We start from the raw sequence: 16,577 nt of genomic DNA, 5'->3' as shown, positions 1-16,577 counted from the left end.
GTGAGATTATTCTGTTTCGAAAGGAATTTGAAGTGATGAGAGAAATTATGTGCTAATTTCATTTGCCTCGAAATAATAATCATAAGTTTATTGCTCCAAATGTCTAAAATTTATAACTTTGGTAAGACAATTTGAAAGAGCGTTATGTAGCATCAGTGGTTAACACCAGTGTGGAGGCTACCATTATTAAATTTAAATGCAATTCTAGCCACAAAAAATAATAATTTTTTATACATTATAAATACGTTATTAAAAATTATACGTGGAAAAAAACATATAATGTGACGAAATTGTAAGTAAAATAAAAGAAAAAATAAGAGCATTGATCACTCTGGAACGTGATTATATTAATTTTGGACTGTATATAACGAATTACTATTACAATTATTCGATCAAAGTCGAGCCATGCTGTCGCATACCACTTACCGATCCGGGCACGCCGCGGGCAAGACGATGGTTCCGTCTTCCAGGGTTGCTCTTCGATAACGCACGTAGGAAATTCACAGGACGACTCACTTACAACACAAATTCACTCCCGTTCGCGGAGTGCCAAAAAACAAAAGAAAATTGAAATTCGATATTTCGTGGCATCGCCAACAGGTGGCGTGGCTCGACTTTGTGTTGGACAAAATACACAACCGAACAAGCATATAAGAAAATGCAAATTTATAACTTTTTAGGATTAATATGGAGCATTACATATTTCTGTTACTTTGACAAAACAATTTTGATAAATGCAGTTCTATAAATACCATTAACATGGCACCCATCAATTCGGTAAAAAAATATGATCAAACGCATAATAAACCCCACGTAGCGTGAGCAAATGAAAGATTTTCCTCCCAGAAAAACGTTGTTCTGATTGAAAATCATAAAATTAGTATTTCAATGTAGGTTTCCTCAGAATAAATACAAAAAAGCGGAGAAGAAATGTGCCTGAATAGGGTTTTGAACACGGGCCCCCCACGCGTAGTTACAGACTCTATCGACCAGGCTAGTTGATTGCCATGTTAAATATTAAAAACACGCTTATTAATTATTTTTCATATTACTCAACTGAATTCTTGAAATATGAATAAGGTGTGACTGCGGTTTCCCTTCGTAAGCTTATGAGAGGAGGATACAGACAACAGAATTACGTAGGAACTAAATATCAATATCTAGTGCAAATTCGCAAAGAGGAGATTCTTAGCATGAATTGGGCCTAGTATGACGATTTTTATCGAAAGATTATTTATCATAATCGCGAATGACACCACTTAAGGAATACCTCTCAATAAAGTTTCAATGAGCCGGGATACACTAAAACCTCCTTACAAATTTAATATCCAATACAAGGCGCAGTAAGATCATCTGGTGAGCTTAGAAATTTGACGATTTCGAAGATGCTTACAGCTAAATAACGTAGTCAATCAATGAAATGTGATCTTCGTAAGACAAATAATTGAATAAGAAATACCTAAAATTTCACTTAGCCTCCATATTTTATTATTCACTGCCTTTGATGCCCCAGCTCACGGATAAAATTGCACATTAAAAAGGATATTAGCAGAAAACAGAATGTAATAAAAAATAAAACACTATCACCACCACAAAAAATGAAAATAAAATCATTTGGCCTACCTTTCTTCTAAGGAAGGTTTGTTTTGATATCTTTCTACTGCAATCGTCTATCGGCAACAAGACAGGAAAATACAGTCAAAAGCACGAATCATGTTTTTAAAATGGCATTATGTGCACTTGTTAACTATGGAATTGATAACAATCACACTTTCGATTTAATAACACCGAAATTTTATGTACAGAATGTAATTTAACGAATAGGTAATTTTCCTCCTTATAATTCTCCTCTTTTCCTTTGATTACGCTTTGATGCGAAAAAATTCGTTCATATGGAAAGAAGCCATTAAGAAATAGACTTTTCAAAAATTACTTTGTAAATTTCCTACCTTATCTTTATCATCTTTTCGTTTTTATTCCTTTATCTTCTTCTCCAATTTTGCTCCTTTAGTTTGCATATACAAATATGTTGCTATGATTATTTGTTTGAATTTCCTTCCAACTATCGCCGCGCTGCCATTGGATTTTGGTGACCATTTTTAAACTAATCACCATCTATTCAATTTTTAATTAATAGACAGATAAATAATGGGAAATGTAGGGTTTTCATAATTTTTCCTTGGGGTTCAGACAATTTTAGAGCGGGTCGCCATAAGACTTTTTGTCGTTTCTCGTCTCGTTCATCCCAAACATTTGTACGAGTGAGTGGTGGTTAAGGGGCCTTATACATAAATAAATAGATATCACTCGGGTAAATCCTCTTACTAGTTTCTCATGCGGGAAGCTGACTTTCTTCAACATAATTAGAAGCTGATTACCTTTTGCACCTACTGACTGCTTCGAGGACCATATGCTATGACGACTGAGTTGAACATATCTTATTCATCATGCGTTAGGGATAAAGAATTGTGCCCTTCAGAAATAGCCGGCAATGAGCGTAGTATATCCAATGCAAATAGGATACCCAATGCAATGAAGGGTTAAAAAAGGTTACGAAAATAACCTCTTTTCAAATAAACAAATATTTCGAGTGTTTGCTAGAACTCAGGGAAGCGACTCAAAGAAGCGGAGATGAAAGGATTTGGAAAGTGGATGAAGACGACTTAAAATATAGAAAAAAGTTATGGGCAAGAAAATGTACTGAGAAACATTACCATAGCTTATATCGTTAGCGTGAATAGCGTGATATGATATTAAGAATCTTTCACTTGGGCTACATCCTTGTCGCGGTGGAAAATCCTTGCGCGTTCCTATGACCCCTAGAGTTGCGCTGGCGGGATTAATTCGCAATTATTCCCGGTATTGCCACCCATGCCAGATAGGTCGAGGAAAAGGAGCCAGGCGAAAGGTGGTCCACGTGATGGTTACAGGGAAAAAGCAATGTTGGAATGGAAGTGGGAAACCCTACCAACTATCTCTTCCCTGAAAGCATGGAGTTTGATCGAACGAGACTAGGATGGAATCGCGGGACCCAGCCCTCACGAGCGGGGTCCTAATCATACGAAATCCTCTCAGAGACGCATCATCGTCATATTTTTCAGCAGCAGCATCCAAGGAGGAGGACAAGAAGACCAAGAGGATGGAGAAGAAGAAGGCATCGATGAATGTAGGGACGTGGAATGTGAGGACAACTATGAGGGCGGGTAAGCTAGAAAATACAAAATAGGAAATGAAGAAAGGGAGGATAGATATCTTGGGTCTATCCGAAGCTAGGTGGAAGGACAGTGGGGACTACTGGATTGACGGGTACAGGGGTATACAAAGTGGTGGGGAGGAAAGTCAACGAGGGGTAGCTTTAGTATTAAACGGGAAGATGGGTAAGCGTGTGGTAGGTATAGATCAGGTTAGCGACAGAATTCTTGTGATAGAAATTGGGGCACGACCCACCAACCTTGTGGTGGTTCAAGTTTACATGCCCACAAGCAATCATAGGGAAGAATATATATGATAGGGAAGCATGAAAGAAGAAAGCATAAGGAATGCTCTTGGCTAAACGCTGTTAGAGAATTCACATTTTTCAACGCTACTTTTGCACTTTAATGGGAAGAAGCTGAATTCAATTTTGACCGACGTGAAGGGGCACTTGGGTGGTCCTCAACTAACTCTTTATTAATCCAACGGCGCACGCTTAAAATTTCTTAGTTCAATTTTATTTTCGTCAACCAATTCCCTGGCGTGACTCGTGACGTCATTATCTCGTTCTTATCAACGTAAGCTCTATATCTTTGGCCTCAGGTATCATGTCATTCAAGATGATAATGGTCGTGGTAAGATTACCGTCGTCATTACTTCTACTGGGCGCCGATAGGAGGGAGCTGATTTCGTTTGATGCCGACGGGAATTCACAGAAGGCAGCCCGGAGCGGAGTTCGATAAAGGTAAGTTGTGCCACCAGCGCAAGTTTCACAAAAAAGTAGGGTTCTCCTTAGTGAGATGAGAAATCATTCACCTTCGATCAAGTAATCAAATAATTACTTGCGGTGTACATGATAGTTCGTCTACAAGAATATCTGTCAACGATTATACACTGGTAGAACTCATAATGTTAAATTGTCGATCTTTTCAGCGAAGGATGTTTTCTTCAATGCTATATCTCGTGCAGGCCCAGATTTAGGATGCCGTTTTGGTGGGAGGCCTAAATAAACAAAGAGCTGCACGCGCAAATTGTGTATCCGACGAAACCGCTTGGCGTGCTACTGGTTGCGTTCAAAGCTACAATATCAACGCCAACGGATAGTGTTTATTTATCATTTATTAACGTCAGTGTTTACAACAGCATGTTAAAAAAAGAATGAACCAGCTTCACTCCGAATCCCCACATACATGATGGCTTTTTTCTGTTCCGATTTTGTGAGATTTACCCCTATATTGACCCTGAAGGCTCATGTGGCCCTGGGTTGGTGGGTGGTGTCCTTTGCCCCACTCTTAATCCGGCCTTTTATCTCATGCAACATTACGTGCATGCATGGTTTGGGAAGGGTTGAAAATGGTAAGTATCTACTATTATTACCAGAAAGTGATCAGTTAAATTAAATACTTCATTTTATTTGCAATTGATTTTTAGCTTGTTTTTTTCAATGGCTATAACTTTTTATCTGTTATAAAGAGACTCGTCTATCTCATAGTTTAGTACATTCAATGTTGTTCTAAAAATAGAGGGATGAGGGAGCTCAAAATTATGGGCCTTGAAACGTCAGCTTTAGGAATAAAATAACTGATTTGATGGTGTGACATAGCAGCTAAGCAAAATGAAGAACGGAGTAAAATATATGGAGTAACTCAGTTTTGTAATATTATGTGTTTTCATTGTCATCATTGGTCAACAATCATAGGCGAATTTAGGAGGGGGACTAATTTCATAAATTTGGCCCAATATTACAGTATTTTTATAATAATGATAATATACATATAGTACTGCGGACTTCTCATTGTCAGTCCTTTAGACGTCGTGTTGATTGATGTACAACTTGGTGGGTTGTCCAGGTCACGGGCCCCTTGATCTGGCCCTGTTCTCTTGCAACATTCCATGCATGTGTGGTCTTGGAGCGGTCGAAAATGTTGTTGATGTCCCCAGGCGATCCCCAAAAGTATATCAGCACCGAAGACAATTTGGACATCACTTTTATCTATATACAATTTTTTAGTGTCAAAATTGATTTTTGATGGCATATTTCTCGGAAGTCATCGAATTAATTATTGAGAGCATTGTTTACAATTTTCACAGAAACCGTCAAAAATCACGTGGACCCCTGGCGCTAGATGCAATAGTGTCCAAAAGTTCGGCATAATCACTAAAAGATGCCAAACTGCCGGATGGGAATGTCAGATGGTTTGCTGAACAAACGGAAATTGAATTACACGCCATATGTCACTCAACTTGTCCACAAAAGCAGTGTCAGAAAGGTTCTGAATCCTAAATTACACCTTTGACAAAAACTAACAAAACTTGACTGTCTTCCAGGACAAAATATACTGTTAATAGGGTGTATGTTTACCCCTAACGACAGAGAATACTTTGCAGTGGCATGGCATGCTGTCTATTAGATGGTTTAAGAGCTCTTATGGCAATCAATGCTAGCCGTCGATATGGTAGTGTTGCTAACGAACATCACCGGATCGAATTTGGGTGTTGGTGAGGAAGATAAGACCTTATCCATTTCGGATATATCGTCCGGAGTGAGGGAGAAGGAAGATTAATTGACCTCTTTGTTGAAGGAGACTGATTATCACGGGCAGGGCGCAGCTAGGAATTGAGCCGAGGGGGGTTTTAGACGCAACTAAATACTGGGGGGTATGGAATATGCACCAAGGTAAACAGGTAGTGAGGGTGCCCTCTCCCAGAAAACTATTAAGATAATTGGTTGAAAATGGTGAGTTTAGTGGCTTTCTCAGGGATATTTTACTACTCCTTACACGAGTCTATAAGTAATATTAATCAGATTAATTGAAATGGATTGAACTGCAAGTATTTTATGATGATGATGATAATAATAGACAGAAACTTTGGTTATGTGAATAGTTTGATGTTTTGTTTGTGAATCATCCGTCCTCCTAACATGAAATCGGTGAAACGGAGAAATCTCCTCGAGTTTTCCACCGGTTGAGTTTCTTCTGGGCTGAAGTTTCGATGGACACCTCTACTATCATGCCCTGAGGCCCTGAATAAGGCTCCCATCCTTCAAGAAACTTACCCGGTGGAAAACCCGAAAATATTTCAACAGTGTAATACGCTGGGAAAGAATCAAATCATGCAACTCTGTGTCCCTGGAGAAATCTTCTCGGGTTTTTTTCACCTGGTGAGTGGCTTGTTAACCGATATTTCTATGGCTGCATCATCCTCAGGGTTCTGCCTGCAAGCATCCCTCGCGGTGTAAAACCTGAGAGGAATTCACCGGTATCACCCTCGGGAAAACACTAAATCAGGTAACTCCCTGTTTCTGCTTTGGGGATCTCAGATCAAAGAGCTTAGATGGCTCGGGATGGGACCTTGGAACTCTTCCGGGGTGACTCGCCGGATGGGCTGGTGTGGCTGCAGGATTTGAACAGGAGAGAGAGGGAAGTGAGGAAGGCGGAGGAGAGCCTGAGGGAGCGCTGTTACCAGGACGTGGAGGCGTGGGCCAGCCGTCTGGGCAAACGGGAGGCAGAGGACCGTGACGAGAGGAAATGGCGCCTCGAAAAGGAAGAACAGGAGAGGGAGAGGAGGTAAGCGGGATTACTCAGATTTGTAACATTATGTGTAGATATACCCGGCTCGCCCGGCAAACGTTGTTTTGCCATATAAATTATTTCTGGTAAATGTTTTGATGGTCAAATAAAAAATAACTAACTTATTGTAAGTTTGTAGGGATGTGGTACATAACTGAAAAAGGAAGATGCTGTGAACGATGTTGACCTATACAAAACAGAAAACATTCATTTTTTTAATTCATTGTACTCCGAAGACTCACTGCGAGGACTCATATTGTCGTAAGAATGAAAATCTTATCATCATCATGAGTCAACAATCCCAAGATTGGTTTGACGCAGCTCTTCATTCCGTCCTCCAATCAACTAGCCTTTTGATAGCGACGAGATTCCTCTCTTTTAAATCCTTCATATCCTCTCCTTTGTAACTCATTTTGGGCCGTCACTTGCCTTTCCAGTCCATCTTTCCTACGATTGTTTTCATTAGGCCATCCTGTCTCATAATTTGGCCAACCAAGTTGTCCCGTCTTCTCCTTAAAGTTTTAGAAGACTTCTCTTTTCTCCAACTCTTCTTAGAACTTTCTCATTATTGTCAAGAAGAGTAAATTCCGTTGTTAACCAAACAGAATCAACCGTTCTGAATGATTACCGATCGGGATGAAAATCGATCGGAATGAAAACCGATCAGGATAAAAACCGATCGGGATGAAAATCTATCGGGACGAAAGCCGATCGGGGTGAAGCCCGATCGGGATTGAAGCCAATCGGGATGGTAACCGATCAGAATGAAAACCGATCGAGATGAAAATCGATTGGTATGCAAACCGGTCGGGGTGAAATCCGATCGGGTTGAAAATAGATCGGAATAATTCCAAAAAACGCCGGTTTACGCCTTTATTAAGGGAGGCGAATGCTATGGAGTGGGTGCACAAGTGGAGGAAGGAGGTGTCGGAGTACGCGGCACAGAGGGAGGAGGAGGTCCGGCGGAAGGAGGCGGAGCTGAAGGTGCGCGAGGAGAAACTCTACCGGCAAATTGACGAGGAGAAAAAGGCGTTGGAGAGGAAGAGGGACATGATCAACGATGGGTTTGTCAAGAGGGAGAGGGAAGCGAGGGAGTGGGAGCAGAGGAGAAGGAAGGAGATGGATGAGCGGGAAAAGAGGAAGGAGGAAGAGTTGAGGCTGAAGGAAGAGGAGCTGAGGAAGATGGAACGACATCTGCGGGAGCAAACGGTGAGAGCTAGAACGGTCGCTCAATAAGTCTTTAGATAAAGGTATAAAAATAAATTATTAGTCAGTAAATTTTTATATTTTTATCATTTCAGTCTTCTTTCAGCCAATTAATTTTTTAAGCTTTTTTCCAAGCATTTTAAACAGTCCAAAAATTTCGGGATATAATTTCGGGAACTCCTCAAAATAGGCATTGGTTTGGGCGATGACCTCTTCCTTAGCCGTAAACGTTTGGCCACATAGCCATTTTTTAAAGTAATGAAATTACAAAAAGTCACCGGATGCCAAATCTAGTGAATGCGGTGAATTTTGTAATAATTGAAACTTTATTTCTATAATTTTGTCTATTGACTTTGAACATTTGTCCAACTGTGCATTGTCTTTTTGAAGGTAGACATTTTTTGCTTCAAATGAGGGCGCTTTTCTTTTCTGTCCATCAACCGGTCCAAAAACGATGCATAATACTCACCTGTTTTCATTTTTCCCTTTCCCAATTAATCGATGCATATAATTCCACCTACATTCCAAAATATCGTAACTATAACTTGACCGACCCATTTCAACATCTTCGCAGCAGCTCTGGAGCTCGTTCATCTTCAAAATTCCATTGTTTACCTGTTTTTTGTGGTGAAGTAATGAATCTATATTTCATCAAAATTTATGAATTGATGCGGAAAATCTTCAGGATTGCGAAGGAAAAGCGCCAAAACAGCCTTTGAGTTGACCACATGATTGCGTTTATTCTCCAATGTGAGAAAACGTGGCAGCAATTTTGCCGATATTTTTTCACACCCAAGTTTTCATGCAATGTTAAAGTAATTATGCATTGCGTTATGCCTAAGGCCTCATCTAGATCGCGCATTTTGATTCGTCCAGCACTAAAAACCTTATCGTGGATTTTGTCAATCATATTTGGGGGGTAGACACTTCCACAGAGTGTCCGGAACAGTGTTGATTTTTTTTAATGTATGCCAACATTATAACTCATTTACCCAATTGGAAATATTTTAGAACGCAGGAGCAGATCTTTCATAAGCTTCATTCAAGTTAGTTTTTATATCTTTCGGCGTTAGCCCTTTCAAAACCAAGTTTTGATTACCGCAAATAACTCAATTTTATCCACTTTTAAAAAACAAATGAACAAATGAAAAATATTCGGCAACAGCAATAAAACTATTGGATCGATACAGCTGAAACTCTAGCAACAGACTAGTCACGAGTGCTACTTTCTAGTTAACATTAATTTTCGATACTAAGAGAGCAATTTCTTCAAGATTCTAATGACTTATTGAACAACCCTCCTACTATAAAACCCTTTCCCGATCACTGCCCGACTGACTAATTAATGCAAATATTTGGGGTAAGCGAGACAATATATGACATAAAGTCATAGTATCGATCCCCTCTAAAATCATATGAAACCACAGGATTAATTGTCGATTCACTAATTCCAAGGTTGAACGACACAAGGTATGTCAAAAAGGTCATTGAATCGACCTCCTTTACCTATTCAGATTATGTTCATTTTCAAGTTGATGTTGAGCGGATGAGTACTAAAAGCTAACGATAAAAGCTCTAAATATACTTAGCCCAACCTGGGTCCTGATTTCAACTCCATGCATTACGCCAGGACCGAGGAGGTTAAAAGGATCTACGAGTTTCGGATCCGAGTGAACAACTTTATTTTCAGGAACTGAGGAGTCTGGTCCTGAGACAGTGCACGTCGAGGGTCGAGCCGCTGAGTACGGGGACTTCCAAGGAGGAAGGGGACCTCGGAGAGTCGGCGGGGGCGCGGGGCGAAGAGGAGAAATGGCAGGAGAGGAGGAGAGTCATCGAGAGCTGGGTGGCGGAGGACTGCGAGGCTCTGAGGGTTGAGTTCGAGGAGAAGCTGCAGTCGGCGGTGTGGCAGTCGCAGGGGAAGCGGGGCAAGAGCAGAAGGGAGTGGTGGCGAAGCGGGCGGGGGAGGTACAGTCGGGGGCACAGGGGAAGAGGGAGGGGGACACCGGGGCGAACTTTAGATTCACCCACTCAGTGATGATTCAACCCGAATGTTAGTTTAGATACGTGGTTTTAGATCTCACCGCGGACGTAGTCGCAAGCGTTTGAATGGCACACGTTTGGAGGAGAGAAGCCAAGGGGTACAAGTTACTTTTATAAAAACACTTACAGAAATTTATCTGCTTATATATGAGGAGCTGAGAAACTAAGGGGCATGGTTATTTTTTTCTGAACAGAGTGAAGTATAGTTGTTTTTATATTGCTACTGTGTTGTGTCTAATTCATGTCATTGTTAAAAATTTCACTGTAAATTGTCGTCATAGCTGTATGTGAAAATTATTTAAATGAATAAAAATATATATAAATAGATAGAAGAATTATTTTTAAAAAATATGGTGGTCAATTCAATCTGTTCTATGCTGACATCGAGTGGAATATCAAATTCACTACTAAACATGTCGTTAATCTAGTTTGTTTTCTTTATCTAATTTCTGTACTTAACTCTGTTTAGAACAAAAATCGCTGCTATCCGTTGGCTTCTCACCCTCTCATATATAAAAGAGGATGTCTGTTTGCCTGCTCGCTATGCATTTCCATGCAGCAGTGGAGATTTCAACCAAAGTTTGTACGTAAGTGTATCCCATGCTCTCAAAACCCTTAGTGCTACTTCTGGTTGTGTCCGACATGTTTTTTGCGTCGATTTCTCAATAACGTTTTCCACGTCACGTCACACAATTTCTGCGATTGTACATCCTGCCGGGTAGACACACCTCTTCACACGCTCAAAGTGAAAAGAAAACTCAAAGGATTCTAAACTAAACTATTTATCCACTCGTTTCAAATCTTTTTGCTGAGGTATGCATCCACACGATGCTTTTGGCCTACAGGACACACACAGCGACCAATGTTTTGGAGCGGCGTATAAGCTGAAATATATGGAAATCTTTTTTTCTATTGTTTGCCTTGATGTGTACACTATATTTATATGTACTTAATCATACCTGCTTTGATACTTTGCTTAAATTTCCCGTCATGTGACCATGAATTCCAAGTTTCCTTTTTCTCTAGATACTATCCTTCCCGAGGTGGTCTGCTAGTGGGAGAAATATACAAAAACTTGGTGGCCGTGGGATACGAGTAGGTCTCAGTTCTGTACTGACATTGAGTGAAAAATCATAAGCACCACTAAGTATTTAGTTGATCTCCTTAGTTTTCTTTGTCTAGTTTCTGTATTTAACTCCTTTAAGAAAGGATAATAACTTATACTCCTTGGCATCTCTCCCCCTCATATTCAGTTCCTTTTCCAAGGGGAGTGTGCTGATCGGAATTATTCCGAATGGTTTTGAATCCGAAAATTTGATTCCGATTGGTAAGCAACGCGATCGAAACGTGCTGTTTTTTAAGTCTATCATCCCGAAGTCTGACTGAGCCGTTGAAGTGATTCTTCGGAATGAAAACTTTGAAAAGACAAACATCGATCGCGTAGCGAAACCAATCGGAAAAATTCCGATCATTCTCAAGCACACACATCTGGGGTGTCCTTGACTTCGTCCGAAATTATAACGAAAGGTTTATGTTCCGGGACGGTTGATTGCGATCGAAATTTTCTGTGATTGAAACTTAGAACATGGAAGATTCGCTGCGAGGGCTCATATCGTTATGGGAATGAAAATTTTCAAATTCAACAAACATCGATCACGTTGTAAAACTATTTTAAAATCGACTATTCTGAATTAAAAACGATCGGAATTATTCTCATCAGGGCCAAGCACAATCACCTCTTACCTTGAAAATTTAATGTAGGGGAGTCCGAAACTTCACCCAGGATCCCTTTATTAGCCGTCAACCCAACTACCTTCCTTCGATGCTGTCGTTTACCAACCAAAAATATTTAACGATTTAAAATAATCGATTAAATTTATTTAGCTCTTTCTCTCAGAAAGCAAAACGAAGAATGGTTCTACAAAAATTTTTACGACGCTCTACGGTTCTACGACCAGACTTGTTCATGAGTAATTTGTGGAAACATACTTTGTTTATTTTACCATGAGTACAGATTCCTTCCATCAAATGACGCAGAAATCAGTTGATTTGAATAAATTATTTGATTTGTTTTTTACTGTTCGTAACCTATAAATTTGCAACTCTATTCGTGAAAATATGTATTTTACTCCTTCTGGAGATCATATCCTGAAAGGTATTCATCCTCCATCGTGTTCTGTCAGCCACCAGTCTTTATAGTCCACCATAGTTGTAGTATTTGTCCTTGATTTTCTTTGTTATATACTTCCGCCTGAGTCATCCCCTGCTGCATTTTCTTTTCTTCTTTCCCTTCCAGAGTTGTATTTACTTATTCATTTTGTCGTATGTGTGTAATCCCTTGTAATGTATAAGTATGGGTAATCCCTTTTTTCCTTAACCAGTTAAGAGTCTCAATAGGCGTGCTTCCAGTCTGCCCAGCACTTCTGAATTCCTAACCCTTCCCACCCATTATATTGTATCACACAGCGGTTATACGGTAGCTTGAAATCTGCGATTATTTTTTGTCATAGCCTTTCGTGCACTAATTTTTGTCTCACAATACTACGGTTTTTTCGAGTGAAAGTCAGCCACCCAACAGCATATTCTCATGTTTTCCATCAAAATAGCTTGCCATATTAACACCCAGGTTTATCCGTAACTGTTTGCTAAAAATAGATACCTATTTATGACACTTAAATCAAACAATTTGTTGTGAACAACGCCAATCCTTCCAAGCTTCGAGACTAATGGCTCAGTTGAAAATCGATTGGAGCTGTTGTGTGTTCCAGAGGAATGGCACTGCACGTTTGGCAACCTATTAACAAGTTACGGTTTGATTTTACTGGTATTGCTGGTTTATTCTTTGAATGTAAGTTTTTCTCGCATGAAAATCTCAATAATTTTGTTTCTGCTGCAAAATTATCCTGAATCTACGATCTTTTAAATTTTGTCAATTTCATTTAATAAATACTACAGTTAACCCCACGACTTAAGTCATTAAGTGAACTATTAATTTTGGATTATTTCTTAAACGACCTATTAGATACAGGCGTATTGCATTCTGATGGAAAACTTCCTTTCGTTAAGTCGAACATTTTTCAGGATGGGTCCTCGACTACTTGGGTGGTCTAGAATAATACTGTTTTATGCAACCCACATAACGTTTGTAAAATCAGGGTCACCGCACCAACAGGATGCTCAGGAAAGAGGATCGAATGCAATTCGACAATGATTTCACCTCGTTGGTTATGAAAAACAGTTTCCTTAGCCCTCAAATTAACTATAACTATATAAGAACTATATAATAATACTTTAATCCGATTTCTGCGCTTTTCGTGGAAATAAAAACACGCTATCTTATAATCTGAAAATATCTATCTATAAAAAATATATATCTGAAAATCGTGAGGTATATAACATTGTCCCACAAAAAATGATATTCCTCAATTGTCATAAATATTAGTTCCGAAAATTGTGTAACTGCAATTTAAAATTGAGAAATCAAATCTTTAAGAGGAAACTTTCAAGAATTTATTGTGTTGTATTTTTGTGTTCTTTTTTTGGGAAGGTTTTCAAAATTTAATTCTTACCTGCTATAATTTGATTAGATGTATTTGCATGTATTAATTATAAATTTATAAAGGCACGGGACATCTTTTAAGCCTAGAAAATGTGCAGCATATATGTTCATGTCGGCAGTTTATATCACGTAGAAATCGGTTTTGAAAAGTTTTATACTGATTTTGTAAACCCTTGGTTTTCATATATCTGTATCGTGGCATATACAATTTTGATACTGACTTGTGACATATTATCTTTGTACCATTCTACATCAAAACATCGAGATTCAATCCCACCGTAAGAAGGTAAACGTCATTCTAGCGTTATCAAAATATTTCATTTAGGTTTTTTTACATGAGCATAGAATTTAACCTAGTACCATGAGCCTCGGTATAATTGCCATGAGAATTAAAGAACCTGGTTAGCGTAGTGGTCTGCGCAGTGGCCCGGAAAGCCAAAGGTCCGTGGTTTGATTCCCGGTCCAGGGGAATTTTTTCTCATGGCAATTCTTGTATATAGAATTTATTATTTAATTCATGCCTTATGATGACGCATAAAATTTATTTTTGCTGGCTAACGGGTAAATATTAGAATGGGGGATAAAGAATGAGATGTAAAGCTGAAGGGTGTTCTCGCAGCACCGTTTCTGAACATTATTACTTATCATGATTTTTGTAAGGTGAAATAAATAATTGGTTTATAAATTTCATTTCTTTCTTGTGTTTGAGGCCTCAACTTTATTGCACGGATTTATCCATCTTTCTGTCATTATAAGTTGTGAATAATAATAAATGAGAAATGAATAAATAAATAAGAACTGTGAAAGAAAGAAATTTCGAGCGGCCCAATGGAATATCCCTAAGGTCAATGGATCAACGCCAATGGGTAGACTACAGCATATAAAACAGCAGTGGGCCAATCCTCAACCTGATTATTCACGATACCGAGGAAAATCACCAATACAAGTTTTTCAAATGTTTTTAGACGATGCGATTATAAATCATCTAGTAATTGGAACCAGGCGCAATGCACTCTTTATTAATAACCTAGATTATTTTTCGTGTCCTGGGTTTCGGGTTAGAGTATATGAAGGTTTTCCTTGGAATACTGATATTTCAGCATATGACTGGATGCCTGGAAAACAGAAATACTGGGGGAATAACGCCGATGTGAGAAATTACATTGAAAATTACATTGAGATAGGTTTCCCCAAATAATGAGATTCATTTATTGCGCTGACAACACAAAACTTGACACAGTGGATAAATTGTACAAGCTTCCGCCTCAATTAATGCGCTAAAAGCAGATTTAGAGAACATTTTAGGCTTCCACAAGGCGTGGATTTTGATTGAGTGAAAGCGAGACTAGGACTGTGGGCATCAAAAGCAAAGTTGATAATCATGCACGCTTTATCAATTTTTATTGTCAGGAGTAAATAAGGGCATTTAAGATGCGTTGGAACTTTGAAACACTGATTATTGAGGAGTCAATTCACCGTATCGGAAAATATTTTAAAGAGAAATGCCTATCTATCTCTATAATCATGATTAAAGCACAAATGGTAATATCCACACTATTTTATTTATCACATATTTGTTGTGCTTTAATCATGGTTATAGCATTATTCCACAAAATTAAGCCTGAAACGATTTTATACTACCTCCATAAATTAGATTTTTAAGTGTTGCCTCATTAAATAAATAAATATTCTTGTGAGCAGAACGTTTCCATGCACACTAAATGAAAAAGCAAGGATTGGTAGGCTTGATAATCGCAGGATAATTGCTGAAGGGGTATTAGGCCTGCAAATTATTACATACGAATTAATAACCCCTTGTTATGTCGTGGTTGCAAATAAACCAATTTCATGCATTGAAGGATACTCTTTAGGACCTTAGAGTACACTGAACGCCTGGTGATGCCATACGACTTCTGATGATTTCGCGAATTTAATGATTGTTTTGGACAATGAGATATTGTAGATCGTCTTATAGGTCCATTATAAGTAAAAAAATGTCCAAAAATCACTTACAATTTAAGAAAAATATTAATTTAGCCATTAATTGGTTAGATAATGTATAGACACAGTTTTTTCTTTTGGCAGTGACGTATTTATTTATGATTAAATTATTATAAAAAATTAATTTGTATTATTCTTGTTATTTTATCTGTTTCATATTATGCAGCGTTCTAACGATGAAAAGTTAACAAAACCACATATTTGCAAATCTTTAAGCGCCCAAATCAATATATCACCGTGCATGGCTTTGAGATAGTGTTGATAAAGTAATACCTTGGTACGCTGACCACTGCACAGCTCACAGAAAATCATGTTGAGCGTAGACTTACCTGAAAAATGATAACTCGAGTGATCCATTTAAATCCGTAAAAACCTGGCAATAATATCCGTAAAATTCTTGGTTTTTTTAAACTTTTGGATTGCTGAAATTTTGAATATTCATCGTAACTGCGTGGAATATCCAAAAGTGGAATTTTGGTTGGGAATGTCGATGAAAATTGTATTCCTACTCAAATTTTATCTTGCCAAATACTTCCTTAAAACAGTTTCAATCATTTATCATGGGGTAAATATATTTACCATGCAAATTTTTCATTGCCTTTCCATCAACTTCTCCCGTGCTAATCTCATCTACCCCTTGTGCGAAAAATCCGCAGAGAAAAAAATCATTCGCCTCGACCGGGGTTCGAGGTGCCATTCTCCTCTGTGGAAATTTACGGACTATAATGGACAAGGTGATATGTACTGCTGAGCATGACGCCTGAAGAATAGAATGACGCCTAGGTAGCCGAACCGGTTAAAGCAATCGACCGGAAACTGGGAGATCCGGGTTCGAATCCCATTAAGGTGAATTATTTTTTCTGTGCATTTTTCGCACAATTTATTCGTTACAAATGACTCCATATAGTTATCACCGTCGCTAGTCTTGGTATACTTAAATTCTTCTACCCCTTTTCCCGTAGTGAGTCAACATTGGGATTCATTTTAAATGAAGTCTGGTTACTGCA

General features: G+C 38.6%; 1 protein-coding gene across 1 annotated transcript; it reads left to right on the top strand.

Annotated features, from left to right (window-relative positions):
• Positions 1 to 3,405: 3,405 nt before the first annotated feature.
• On the top strand, positions 3,406 to 10,005 carry LOC124158131 (trichohyalin-like). Its single transcript, XM_046533315.1, has 4 exons — positions 3,406 to 3,937; positions 6,402 to 6,761; positions 7,646 to 7,973; positions 9,661 to 10,005. Exons 2-4 carry the CDS (start codon positions 6,529 to 6,531, stop codon positions 10,003 to 10,005), a joined length of 906 nt encoding a protein of 301 aa, XP_046389271.1. The 5' UTR covers positions 3,406 to 3,937; positions 6,402 to 6,528.
• The last annotated feature ends 6,572 nt before the right edge of the window (positions 10,006 to 16,577 follow it).

Source organism: Ischnura elegans, chromosome 4, assembly GCF_921293095.1.
Source record: "Ischnura elegans chromosome 4, ioIscEleg1.1, whole genome shotgun sequence".
Taxonomy (NCBI): domain Eukaryota; kingdom Metazoa; phylum Arthropoda; class Insecta; order Odonata; family Coenagrionidae; genus Ischnura; species Ischnura elegans.
Note: the sequence above shows the minus strand (reverse complement) of the source record. Positions and strands in the feature narration are given on the sequence as shown.

Excerpts from the sequence above, each read along its gene's own strand:
- LOC124158131 (XM_046533315.1), top strand. The coding sequence starts at position 6,529 with ATGGCTCGGGATGGGACCTTGGAACTCTTCCGGGGTGACTCGCCGGAT. Across the intron at positions 6,762-7,645 it reads GAACAGGAGAGGGAGAGGAG|GGAGGCGAATGCTATGGAGT; the intron begins GTAAGCGGGATT and ends GCCTTTATTAAG. Across the intron at positions 7,974-9,660 it reads GACATCTGCGGGAGCAAACG|GAACTGAGGAGTCTGGTCCT; the intron begins GTGAGAGCTAGA and ends CTTTATTTTCAG.